The sequence below is a fragment of the Lactuca sativa genome, chromosome 5, assembly GCF_002870075.4.
Source record: "Lactuca sativa cultivar Salinas chromosome 5, Lsat_Salinas_v11, whole genome shotgun sequence".
Lineage (NCBI taxonomy): Eukaryota > Viridiplantae > Streptophyta > Magnoliopsida > Asterales > Asteraceae > Lactuca > Lactuca sativa.
Window position 1 is genome coordinate 252,802,602 of NC_056627.2, and position 14,391 is coordinate 252,816,992.

Here is a 14,391-nt window from a genome sequence, read left to right on the forward strand (position 1 = left end):
GCCCCGTTCCTCAAAAATTTAATATGTGGGTTAAAAAAAAGCAATCTACTCATAAAGATAAGGTGTAGCTTCATAAAGGTAAGGTGTAGCTGTCTAGAGACTTGACTGAAATTTTGAAGACGAATAATATTTACATCTCCCAGTTTACTTTCACTATTACAAATTTGTTTTCTCTAGAAATTAGAGAGGGAGAGTGTAGGTGAGAATAGGGTTGTAATTTGTACTGCTTTATGATTTCTGTAAAGTAACATCTTTTCTATTCATTAATTGATTGTAGATGTTGGTTGTTGACAAAATTTGTCCCAATCACAAACAAAATTATTTGTCCTTCTAGTTTTGTTGTTGTTTGTTGACAAAAATTTGCCCCATTTATAATACGTTCAAGTCTTTACAAACCCCAGATATTTTTTCAGCCAAAAAAGACTTTTGACGCAAACTTTAAAAACAAAAGCATTCTCACATTTGACAACAAAACAAAATGAGCTTAATATTTTGTTGCTAACAAACATACACAATGACAAGTTCCTTCTATAATCCGATTCCCGGATTTTTATTCACAGGAGAAAGAGACACATTTACACCAAAGGCTGTGAAAAGGATATACATGATTGGAGTGCGAATGCCATCAACAAAACTTGGTGCCACGTCAGCTTAGATCCTTCCAACTGTCCACCTCATCATTTAATCGGATGGTACTGATCTGATACTCGCCTTGGTGGCAGTTTTCGCAAGATGAAAAGAACAAGAGCAGCTGGCAAAATCTCCACTACCTACATACATAACCACAAACAAAAACACAAACAAACTGAGGAGGGCATTTACGTCTTTTGCATAGACAAAAGGTCTTTTGTTGATGAACTTACCATGTAGTATGCAAAATCAAGGATAGGGTGGTTTAGAACATGCATGTCAGCATTTTGGTCAAATGCAGCGATTGCAACCTATTTCATAAATAAAATAATAAATAATGGAAACTTGGGTTTATATCAATTATGTATGTAAACTTACCATCACACATCTTATTAAGAAACAAGTACAGCAAATCCCAGTCACAAATCCCACCTGTGAAAAAAAAAACCCACATAAGTACAAATGGAAATTTTATTCAAGGAAGTAAAACCAGAGAGGTAATTACTAATTAGAGATGTAACCTCATGCAACTTCTTTTGACGCCCTCTTGATTCAATTGGAAACCTCCTTAGCATTACAAACAACCTATGACAATAAAACAACCACCATGTGAAATAAATGCCAAAATTACAAGTCAATAATAATAAAATCTATAACAAATAAACTACCTTCCACCATATACAATGAACCCTACAGCAGCACCAAGTGAGATAACTGAAAAGAACAGCTCAGCGATTTCCACAGCAGCAGCAGTTTTGCTGAATCTCATATACATCCAGATGCATATCTAGAATTCATCATGCAATGTCATAAAGAATTCGAAGCTGGGTATGCAAATTACAAAAATACCCTTGAAAGTATTTTTACCCTACCTGAAGGACATACACAATTCCGTTTATAATGAAGTATGCAGGTCTGAGTTTATCAGTTGGAAGACTTCTTGCCTGAAATTTGGAAGATGGATACGCATGACATTAACAAAATTAAGGTACTATGTAATATCAACTATAAAGATGTGAAGATAAAACTATGTCATTGTCATTGGTGAAATGTAAGAAAAAGTATAGGAAACAGGGAATAGATATTATTATTAATACCTGGTGATATATCTCAGCCCAGAATAATACAAGTAATGTGTAAGTTGAGAAAAACAAAAGGCCAGGAAGATCCAACAATATCATGTCTAATACCTGTAAATTTACATCATGATAATAATGTTGTAATAGGAAGAGAAGATAAAGGTCGATGAAGATGCATAACATGAACTTACTTTTGGTTTTGTGTGGAAAACCCTCCAGTAGAATCCAAATTGAACAGCTCTCACTGACAAAAAAAAAAAGGAAACGAAATATACAAACATCAGGTAGACTTGCAAAATATCAGTCATTCAGAAATGTAAGAAAATGAGTAGCAACCTTACATCCATTGACCACAAAATTCATCAAGTGGAAAACCTTTTGTGTTGTCCAACCATATTCAGGTACTCTCATTTGAATTCGAACAAGTTGCACCTGCATGTTCAGTATAAATGTATAATCATCCACTTTTGATGCATGATAATTTGTTTTTGTCCATTTTTTGTTTGAAATTTTATGTTTTCAGGTGTGAAGTCTGTAACAACATTGAATTAAAACTGAACAAACATTAGAAACCACCAAAAGAGTTTAGACACTCTAACCCTAATATCAAGGTAGAAATTATGAACTGCAATTCACTGTGTTCAGATTCTAATCATAACTTTATGAATAGATATGGGGTAGGGTACTAGTACTAACCTCCCCTCCGATTTTTTAAAGTATCAAACAGCTTTGAATCTGAAGGTATTCCTAATTCAGATTGCAGGAGCAATGATCACACAAAAAACAGCCACGAATCATAACACATAACGCCTCAATCAAGAAGAATTTTTAGAAAATCGTTTTATCTAGTTAGGTCGGAGTAATTCGCCTGTTAAATTTTATTTCTGTTATTGAAATTAGAGATAAAATTCCATTCCTATTCGGATTTCTTGTCAAACTACAAATTAAGTAGCATTCGTAGTCCTCTTCAGAATCGAAAGTCCTATATTACATGTTAATTTAAAAGAATCAATACGATAAAAGTCGAAAGGAATCTCTAATTTTAGAACCAAGGAGTAAAAATCACTTAATCGAATGTATCAATTTCATTCCAACTCGAGATCTAACAATCAAAGAACATACCAGAGCAATCAGAGAGACGAGTGCATAAGCAGCACAGAGAGCGTAGAACACGCCTTCCTGCCATTTCTGGGATCCGTCGACCCCATTCCACCATTCATTCAACAGGTTTATGTCACCTGTGAAGCTCTGTGTATCTGCTATATATTTGAACCATATGAGACCCTTCGTACTGGGAGATGACGATGCCATTAACGATTCCAATTAATCTCGTTCAAGGAGTGGAGAAGAACAACAAAGATATTAGCGTAGCTCCACAGCGATGATAAAGCCGGAGGAGGGGGACAGGTGGCAGAGGACTGGAGTGGACACGTTAGGAGAATGATGCCAAAGATCACACGTGCCAGTAATATAAAATAGTTTGGGTTTCATATCATCATGATATCAAATTAAGAAATTAAGAAATAATTATAAATTTAAGACAAAATTATGCGATTGGTCCTTTTGGTTTTTCAAAATAGCCACAACGATACGTTTGGTGTAAGGTCATCCGTTATACCTATCACATACCACATATGTGGTGGGTGTCACATCAGCACCACATTCCACTACCACATACATAGGGTACTTACCACTAAACACACCACTCCATCTCATTTTTTTATTTAAATTTAATTTAAAAATACATTAAAACACCACTCCACCTCATTTTTTTATTTAAATTTAATTCAAAAATACATTAAAAACATTTTTTTAATACTATTTTTCCATTAAATTAAAATACCAAATTACATTAAATAAAAACTAAATTAATTGAAATTAAAAAATAAAATAAAAATAACAATCAAAATAAAAATTACATTAGTTAATTTAAAAAAAATTAAAAAAAAAACATTAAAAAAACTAAAAATCCCAACCATACATAAAATAAACTACCCCCTACGCCTACGTCGGGCTCGAACCGACTCTTTCATTGCTAGAAAAAGTTACAAGTCTTCGCCCTCAAGGTCGTCCGCTTTCATTTTCAAGATTTCCATATCGATTTTTGTTTGGAGTGTCTCTTGTGCCTCTTGAAATGATGTTTGTGCTTCGATCATTTTTTGTTCCATCCGAGTCATCACCTCGGCCTTCGTTTCTTGAAGCTGCACATATCGATCAAATTTATCGCCGAACATATCCATAACGCTAGAATTCGAAGATGTCGACGCCCCTTTTTTTGCTTTATTTCTTCCAACGGGCCGAGGAAGAGGTTGGTCGGTTTCAAGATCTATCGGATCGTCGTTGATGTCGATGTGTGTTCAGCCGTCCGATTGTTGAGAAGTTCCATCGGGGTTTCTCGAACGCTTTGAACCGGAAGATTGGGAACTTCCTTCCGTTTGCTCTTTCCATTTTGGGGAGTCTTTCAATTTTAGCCACAACTTCATATACGGAAAAGCTTTGCGTGTAGGCGTTGTTTTTTCATATTGGTCCATGGCCGCCTTGAAAACATCAAAATCGTTCGAACCGCTTTTGTGTATGTTTAGGAGATTGTTGTTGATTCCTCCAAAATCGGTGCATTTTAATCGAATATCTCGCCATTTCGACGTAATTTGATCGGCATTTCGAGCTTGACTTTCCATTAACTCGTAAAAAATGGCTCGGACTTTTTCCCAAAAACTTCCGTACGTCTGGCTATCTCCTACAATTGGATCTTCGGAAGCCGCCACCCATGCCTCCGCTAACTTTTCTTCTTCTTCTTTTGTCCATGGGACCCTTTCTTGGTTGGTAGTGGGTCGGGCCGGTTTTTTTCCTTTTTTCTTTTTTGGTTGAGGTCGTGGTGAAGGTTGCATTTCCGGAACAAAATCCGGCGAAAGTGGTGGTTGTGAGCTTGGTGGTTGTTGTTGTTGTGACGATTGTTGTTGGAGTTGTTGTAGTTGTTGGAATTGCTGAAATTGTTGGTATTGTTGTTGCATTTGTTGTTGTTGGAAAGCCGGAAAAGGTTGATATTGTTATTGGAAAAGTGGTGTTTGTTGGATAGGGGAACCACTTTGAAGTAGATTGATAAAACCGCCTTGAGGTGACTCCATCGTCGGGAATTGTCGAGGTGTTGTGTCTAACGCAAAAGCGTTATCGGGTTTGCGATTTCGGTAGTTTGGAGGGGTATTTTAGTTGGGATCCATGATTTTTGGTTGTGAAGATGTAGTGTGTAGTTTGTGTATAGAGAAAGAAAAGAATGGTGTAAAAAATAAGGAGTAAAAGTATGGTATTTATAGGTAAATAAATTATTTATTTTTTTTTTATAAATCTAGCCGTTTAACAACGGCTACACAACGGCTACAAGAAACGGTCGAATTCTTTGCGCATCGGATTGGTCGTTTGCATTCGTTGTCCGGGCCACGGAAGGCCACGACCACGACCCACCACGAACCACCGGGGTGGTGTGCACGGCCGTGGTTCGTGGCCAACTAGACCACGAACGACTTCGTGCAATGTACACCGGATGGTGTAAGACCATCCGATTATCCATCACCTATTACATATATGGTGGGTGTCACATCAACATCACATTCTCCTACCACTAACACACCACTCCATCTTATTTTTATTTAAATTTAATTCAAAAATACATTAAAATCATTTTTTTAATACTAGTTTTTCCATTAATTTAAAATACCAAATTACATTAAATAAAAACTACATTAATTGAAATAAAAAAATAAAAATAAAAATTACATTAGTTAAAATAAAAAAAATTAAAAAAAACATTAAAAAAAAAACTAAAAATTCCAACCATAAATAAATAAACCATCCCTACGCCTACGTCGGGCTCGAACCGACTCTTTCATCGCTTGGAAAAGTTCCAAGTCTTCGCCCTCAAGGTCGTCCGCTTTCATTTTCAAAATTTCTATATCGGTTTTTGTTTGGAGCGTCTCTTGTGCCTCTTGAAATAATGATTGTGTTTCGATCATTTTTTGTTCCATCCGAGTCATCACCTCGACATTCGTTTCTTGAAGTTGCACATATCGATCAAATTTATCGCCAAACATATCCATCACACTAGAATTTGAAGATGTTGAAGCCGCTTTTTTTGCTTTATTTCTTCCAACGGGCCGACGAAGAGGTTGATCGTTTTCAAGATCTAGCGGATCGTCGTTGATGTCGATGTGTGTTCGGTCGTCCGATTGTTGGGAAGTTGCATCGGGGTTTCTCGAACGCTTTGAACCGGAAGATTGCAAAGTGCCTTCCGTTTGCTCTTTCCATTTTGGGGCGTCTTTCAATTTCAGCCACAGTTTCATATACGGAAAAGCTTTGCGTGTTGGCGTTGTTTTTTCAAATTGCTCCATGGCCGCCTTGAAAACATCAAAATCGTTTGATCCACTTTTGCTTATGTTTAGGAGGTTGTTGTAGATTCCTCCAAACTCGGTGCATTTTAGTCGAATATCTCGCCATTTCGAAGTAATTTGATCGGCGTTTCGAATTTCACTTTCCATTAACTCGTAGAAAATGGCTCGGAATTTTTCCCAAAAACTTTCGTAAGGCTGACTATCGCCTACAATTGGATCTTGGGAAGCCACCACCCATGCCTCCACTAACTTTTCTTCTTCTTCTTTTGACCATGGAACCCTTTCTTGGGCGGTAGTGGGTCGGGTCGGTTTTTTCCCTTTTTTCTTTTTTGGTTGAGGTGGTGGCGAAGGTTGTGTTTCCGCAACAAAATCCGACGAAAGTGGTGGTTGTGAGCTTGGTGGTTGTTGTTGTTGTGACGATTGTTGTTGGAGTTGTTGTAGTTGTTGGAATTGTTGAAATTGTTGGTATTGTTGTGACATTTGTTGTTGTTGGAAAGACGGAAAAGGTTGATATTGTTGTTGGAAAAGTGGTGTTTGTTCGATAGGGGGACCGGTTTGAAGTAGATTGAGAAAACCGCCTTGAGGTGACTCCATAGTCGGGAATTGTCGAGGAGTTGTATCTAACGCAAAAGTGTTATCGGGTTTGCGATTTATGTAGTTTGGAGGGGTATTTTGGTTGGAATTCATGATTTTTGGTTGTGAAGATGTAGTGTGTAGTTTGTGTATAGAAAAAGAAAAGAATGGTGTAAAAAATAAAGAGTAAAAATGTGGTATTTATAGGTAAATAAATTATTTATTTATTATGTTTTTTTTTTACAAAACTAGCCGTTCAATGGCTAGATAACGGTCCATTTATGCATCTTGAATCCCATTGGCCGTGTGAGTTCGTTGTCCCGATCACAACCCACCACGAAAACGAGCCACCACGAGACAATGTGGTGGTGTGCACGCCCGTTGTTCGTGGCCAGCTCGACCACGAAGCTCCTCGTTGTAGGTATACCGTTTGGCCTAATGCTTTCAAAAACTCGTCTATCTATCATTTTGGCCAACACCTTCCATTTGAAGTGAGTCCTCCCGAATGGCCTCCCATGGCCTACATGGCTTACCATGTCGATAGTTGAACTTGGCTAAATACTTGTGTCTTGCCACATACACACCCACCTTGTATCTATCATATTGACTTTTTAACTTCTCTGATATCGAGTTTGTTCTCATTTTCTTTTACACTTGCAGAAGGTGAACAAATCTCTCTTATTCCCCCCTCAATCAACCACCATATCCACTGTGATTTAAAGAATATTTCTTCAAATTCTTAGTAAAAATGAACCTGAGTGACACACATACGTTCTCACCTCCTAATTGCACAAAAGTTCAATAAGGCTAAATCTATGGCTTTCAGATGGCAAACTCTTCAAATACGAGGTAAACGCTCAACTTTTAGTCTAATAATGTGTTTGTAAACAACAATGATCAAAGCAAAATCATACATAAAACACATAATTTATACACAAATCATTTATATTAGTCGATTTCAAGAAACTACAGCCGTTGACTGACCCAAGAAAAACCTTATTTTAAACCATACAAACACAGTAAAACTTTTGTTAAGAAATTAGACGATACTTGTCAAGACTCAGAACAAATCTGATGTCACTTGCCAAGTTCTTATGGCCCTTGTTAGGAAGTAATGCAGATAACAAGCAAACTGAAAGCATACAAAGACACAATATTTATGTGGTTTGGTCGAGGTGACCTACGTCCACGGGTAGGAGGGAGGTATTATTTATTTCAGAGTTCTCAAACAAAGATTACAAGTACAATTTTACAAAGATTCGCCTATCATTTAAGAATACCGGACACCCAAATGACTCAGCATGCATCTCTATTTATACTTAAGGGATCAGACCTAAAACCCTAATGGGCCAAGCCCATTGGCCCATAGTCCCATGAATGGTGTCAACTAATCACAATCTGCCATGTAGTAGCTTCTAGAACATTCATCCATGGCATACAACATATGAGTATTAGCAACGTACATGATGGAGTACCTTGTGCCAAAGTGGAGCATCATGATGTATAAGTGGTTCATCATGAACACTAGTGGCCCAATATCCATCATGGTGGCACAATATGGTGTATTCCTTGAGCATCATAGAGGACTTCGTGACTCATCAGGGATATCATGGCTCATCAAGGAACCAAGATGGCACATCATCTTCCCATTTGGCACAACATGCTCCAATATGGCGCAACTCCTCTTCAAGATGGCACAAATTATCCTATGTGGCACAACTTCTCTTCAATATGGTGCAACATGCTCCAAAGAATGGAACAACTTCTTCACTTGGCGTAACATCCTTTCCACTTGGTGCAACTTTTCCAATGTCGTGCAACATCCCTTCCATTTGGCGTAACTTCTATCATGATGGTGCAACTTCATCTTGGATGACACAACATGTTGCTCCAAGTTGCTCTAAGCCTGTCACACCCCAAAACCAAAGGCGGAAACGTTCCGGGGTGGAGGACGTCATGAATATCATAACCAACGTACATAGTAAGCATAGTAAACACAAAACTTTACATTACATAGATTCATTTACATTGTCTGAAAATAAAGATTTACATGTGTTATACATACATACATCCTATGATCAAAAGTAAAGACGTGTCTTCTACGTACTCCGTCTTCGCCAAAAGGATCGCTGGGTACCTGTCTTATGTGGATCTGAGAATACAAGCAGTTTGAAAATCAGCATAAAGCTGGTGATTTCATAAGTGTTTTGTTTTCTAAAAAAGAACATGTTTCCTTTAGTTTTCTGAAAAGTTGTTAACCAAGAAAATCCCATATTTTCTTATAAGGACAGCTTAGTTAAAGTTCTGAATTCCGTTTAATACAACAGTGTATAGTTTAATACAAAAAACTATATATTGAAAACCACTGGGAATTTACCATCCAGTACAACAGTAGATATTTTTAATACATAAAAATATTGATTGAAAACCATGGGAATACCATCCTGTACTAGATATAAGATAATTTTAATACACAAAAACAATAGATTGAAAGTCATGGGATTACCGTCCCATACTAGATATAAAACCATGGGAATACCATCCCGTACTAGATATAAAACCATGGGAATACCATCCCATACTAGATATAAAACTATAGATCAAAGATAGATATGAAAATAAAATCCGTGAATAAACTTATATTAATAAACTTATATTAATACGTATTTTGATTGTTTCCTTTACTGTAATTGAAATTTATGTATTTATATTCAATAAAACATCCCTTATGCTCCGCATAATACATAAGGGGTAAAGATATCTAAAAGTTAGCCAAATATTTATAGAAATACACCAGTTTTAGGTTTTTGAAAACATTTATAATTTTGCTTGTATTCCCCCTGAAAACATTGAAAAACACGAAAAAAGGCGTAGGGGTATGAACTCACCAATCGCGGAACGTGTCGTCTAGGATGCTAAGTGTCATATCGGGGCTTGATAACGCGCGAGGTTCCTATGTAATATAAAATGATACATAATTGTATCTAATTAGACTTCAAACCACTAATTAGATAGGATTAAACACTTCTAGACGTGAAAACACTTTAATTCAAGTGTTTGGAGTGACCCGGGTAGCATCTATGGACGAGTATGGCTTGGATATGGAGTTTACTCTTTAAGAGTAAACTCATTTAGGAGCTTACAGTCCAAATGACCCACTCCCCATGAGTTTACAGCCGTAAACTCATGGTGGGGGTGTTCTTGGTTGCTAAATAGCCTTATAACTCATGAGGGGTGATGCTAGGCTTGGTTTCAATGCATTTGAATGAGATTTGAGCATCCTAAGGACCATTTGAGGAGTTTACGGCCGTAAACTCCTATGTTCCATGAATTAAGGTGTTTTGGTGGTCCTAGGTAAATTACAACGCACATAGGAGGGTTATAGGGTTGATTCCATGGCTTAGGAAGTGATTGGGACTTGAATTGACCTTGGAAAAGTAGTTTACGGTCTATGAAGATGTTCTTGGGAGTTTAATACCTTAAACACATGAGTTTACAACCGTAAACTCATTTTTGTCCATGATTCATGGGTTTTAGTGGTTGAAAGTTAAGCATACTAAGTTCTAGACCCATTTCCAAGCCATACAAGGTGTTAAGGGCACTTTAACACCCATTGGATGATTTTAAGGTCTAAGATGAAGTGTTTACGGTTCAAGAATGTTCTTGGGCCGTAAACTCAAGTTTGTCCCATTTGTGTATGATTTGGTGCATTTCTTGAAGGATTTTAAGGTTCTATGCAGTCATGGAAGCTCATGGAAGCTTATGGAGGTGTTTAAGGGCAATATAACACCTTAAAAAGGTGTTTATGGTCCATGAATGAGGGTTTACGGTCCAAGCATGTTCTTGGGCCGTAAAATCATGTCCATACATTATTTGGTACGATTTTGGGGACCTAAGCTCATGCATGCAAGTCCAAAGGTCTTAACTAAGCACTAGAAGTGATTTGGAGGGGTTTTGGGGCTTCAAAACCCCCTTTTGAGGAGTTCATGGTTTTGGGAGGGTTCCCAAACCGTAAACACTTGTTCATGAGTGTTTTGGATGATTCAATCATGAATTTGCATACCAATCAAGTTAGACAACAAGTTAGGATAGATTGCTTACCAAATTGAGGCTTGAAAGGGGGGTTTTTGGATCAATCTCGAGTTCTAGAGAGAGAGTAGTAAGAGAAAGTTATGAGATGGGCAAAAGGATTTAAATGAAGGTCCACTCATCCTTTATATAAGGTTTGAGTTTGTGGCCCGGAGGAAATCTACCCGATACTGACATTAGACGAGGCTTTTGGTCACACCCGATTAAGTTGTTGTAACCCGACGTGGTCGAAACTAAACTTTTTCTAATTGTTAATTTGGAATATTTTATTGAGTTATTATCATATTTGAACACTCATTAAGTCATAATGAACGACATTAGATTTAATGACTTAATTAAATAACGAAGCGGAAACAATTCGAAAACGACGAATTTTATTGACGGAACGGGTTTAAAATAACGGAAAGAATTTCGGGTTGTCACATTATCCCCCCATTAGATGGAATTTCGTCTCGAAATTCAAACTTTAGATACGACTCAAGGATTTGGAAAGAGATACGGATAATTCTGTTTCATCGGATCTTCACGTTCCCAAGTGAACTCGGGTTTCGCATGACATTCCAGCAAATCTTCACTATCGGGATACGGTTTTGTTTCGTACATCTAGTCTCTCGATCTATGATTTCGGATGATTCTTCCATGTAGTTCAGACTTTGATTGATCTCGATCTCATAAAGAAGGGTTACTAGGGTTTCATCGGTTAGGCACTTCTTAAGAATAGAGAAATGGAATACATAATGGATGTTGCTAAGTTCTGAAGGTAGTCGGAGTTTGTAGGCTACGGAATCGATCCTAACAAGGATCTCGAAAGGTCCTATGTATCTCAGGTTAAGTTTTTCTGCGCTTCCAAAACGTACCATGTCTTTCCAGGGCGAGACCTTCAACAGGACATGGTTTCCAATTTAGAATTCTAAGGGTTTTCGTAGTTTATTGGCGTACACTTCTGTCTATCTCGTGATGCTTCTCAGTTGATCTCGGATCTGGATGATTTTCTCGGTGGTTTCACGGAATTTTAAGTACCAAAGGAGGCACTGTCAGGGAAATGGTCTCTTGACTAACTGCGCGTCCTCTATTTCGGTCTAGCACAGAAAGGATCTTGTATTTGCGACCGTAGAGGGCCTCGAATGAAATTTTGTTGAAAAGATTATCTATTCGAGGAAGAGGATATCGATCTTTGATGGTCAACTTGTTCAACTTGTGGTAGTCTATACACATCCGAAAGGATCCATCTTTCTTCTTCACAACAATACCGAGACTCCCCAGGGTGAGGAACTCGGTCTGATGAATCCTTTACTGAGTAGCTCATTAAGCTGATTGGAAAACTCCTGCATTACTGCTGGCGCTAATCGATACGGGGGCTTGGCTACGAGGGTAGCTCCAGGAATTTGGTTGATGTGAAACTCGACTCGACACTCGGGAGAAATTCTTGGAAGCTCTTCGGGAAAAGACACCAGGAAAGTTGCAGACTTCGGGGATGCAACTTCCTGTTTCTCGATGGTCACATAGGCTAGGAATTTATGGCACTCCCTTCTGGGAAGCCTTTTGAGCTTGATGCAGGAAATGATATGAAGATTTGAGCTAAACTTATCGCCATAGATCGTGAGAGTCTGACCAGAGGGAAGGTTGAGACAGATGGATTTTTCGTAATAAAGGATATCCGCATGATTGGAACTCAACCAATCAATGCCAATGATAACATCAAAGCTCTCTATGGAAACTGGCATTAGGTCGACGGGAAAAGAATGATCATTCGAGGTAAGGGTACAGCCTATGAATTTATCGCTAACGTACTCTTTCTCGTTGTTAGACATCTCGGCGGTATACATTTCGGTTACTAATGGAGGACTAAGGTTAAGATGATGTTTGATTGAATAGATAACAGATTCTCTTTCAACAATATAATCGAAAAGGATTGCAAGTATAAGGGCTGTCGAGGAAGAATATACCTGTGGCAACGGTAGGATCGACAGTTGCCTCATCTTGTCCTATAGCTAGGACTCTTCCAGTGTTGCCAGTTGTTGCTACCTTGGGGCAATTTCTCTTGAAATGCCCTACTTCACCACAACCGTAGCAGGCGTGACTGACACCTGCTCCGGATGATTGATCGGTTGATTGGACTGGTTTTCTACAGTTTCGAGCAAGGTGGCCCTTCTTGCCACAATTGTTGTAGAGACATTCACGACATGGACCGGGAGTACGGTGATGGTAGTTACACTTGTTGCACCAAGGAAGGGTACCGGTATATCCGCTGGTAGGAGTCTGAGCAGTGGATCCAACAGCAGAGACAGCAGTAGCGTGGACTGCTACCGTTTGCTGTTTCTTAGAGGGTCCTTGTGCACTTTGGGCCTTCCACTTGTTCCAGAATTCCATTTTACTTCCACCACTACTCTTAACCGGCTTAGGAGTGGTGGTCTCCTCATCAGGGTTGTCTGCGTGATCAATCATGGTTTGCGCCAGACATTTAGCGCTGTCGAAAGTGTCCGGCTTTGCGGCCAACACATTCCCTTTTGTTGGATGGGTCAGCCCCTAAATAAATTTTTCAATCTTCTTACTCTCCGGGGTAACCATTCCCGGACAGAGCAGCGCCGAGTCTTCGAATCTAGAGGTATAAGCGACTATGTCGGAACCCTTCATCTTCAGGTTCCAGAGTTCGTGCTCTAGCTTCTGCATTTCGCCCCGAGGGCAATACTCTGCAAGCAGAAGTTCCTTCATGGCCTCCCAACCCAAGGCATTGGCTACAGGTAGAGTTAAGAATTTGACTCGGCCGTTCCACCAAGTCAAGGCTTTATTGGTGAAGGTGCAGACAACGAACTTCACCTTATCCGATTCAGAGCAGGCACAGATTTCGAAAATAGATTCGATTTTCTCGAACCATCGGGTTAGGGAAATGACACCTCCAGTGCCATCAAAGGATGTGGGTTTCGCGTTCATAAAATCTTTATAGGAACACTCTTTCCGGTGTCCCTGGCTACCTTCCTGAGTTTGGGACTGGGGACCACCTCCTGAACCACTGGGGTTCATTTACGACATGGCGGCTGCCACTGCGGCAGTAACAGCTGCCTGGAACATTACAAGATCAAATTGAGGAGGAGGTGGTGGCGGAGGAGGATTGTTGTTCTTTGAGCTGGGTCTCTTTCTTGGAGGCATCTTGATCTAAAAAGATCAGGAAGGAGAGGATCATAAGTCCTCTGAATTGAGTCAAGAGATATGGAACAGGGGATATCTCATTAAGACAGATATAGAATTCTATTAAGCGATAAAGCAGGAAAGAATTATCAAAGTAGATAAACTATCGCTAAAGGAATGATTGAGGAGCAATGCTGGAATGAGGATTTCTAAAATGGATTTGGCTTGAGAAATACTCCCATAGTATTCCATGATTCGTTGTGACGACAGCTCGTTGTTTGGGTATTGGGTAAGTTTTAGGCATGCCGCATACCACAGTCACTCCCAAGCACATGTTGGCCGTGTCTCGAATGAATATAGTTGGCCAGGCTATATTGATCCTAGACACGACTACATAATTGCCCAGGTTTAACCGCATCGTACAACACCCATTCACTTATGTTTTGTTCTACTTGTGGTTACGGATTTCGACGGTTAGGTATACTTGTATACTTTTGAAAATACTTATATTT

General features: G+C 38.9%; 2 protein-coding genes across 2 annotated transcripts; both read right to left on the bottom strand.

Moving 5' to 3' along the window:
* Nucleotides 1–387: 387 nt before the first annotated feature.
* LOC111899536 (tobamovirus multiplication protein 1) lies at nt 388–3,097 on the bottom strand. Its single transcript, XM_023895381.3, has 10 exons — nt 2,832–3,097; nt 2,051–2,141; nt 1,901–1,953; nt 1,728–1,820; nt 1,503–1,574; nt 1,299–1,417; nt 1,152–1,215; nt 1,009–1,062; nt 864–941; nt 388–770 (listed from the first exon to the last, which is right to left on the bottom strand). The coding sequence occupies exons 1-10, from the start codon at nt 3,018–3,020 to the stop codon at nt 678–680; spliced, it is 906 nt and encodes a 301-aa protein (XP_023751149.1). The 5' UTR covers nt 3,021–3,097; the 3' UTR covers nt 388–677.
* Nucleotides 3,098–4,066: 969 nt separating this feature from the next.
* On the bottom strand, nt 4,067–4,597 carry LOC128125987 (glutathione S-transferase T3-like). Its single transcript, XM_052763656.1, has one exon. The coding sequence runs from the start codon at nt 4,595–4,597 to the stop codon at nt 4,067–4,069; it is 531 nt and encodes a 176-aa protein (XP_052619616.1).
* Nucleotides 4,598–14,391: the final 9,794 nt, after the last annotated feature.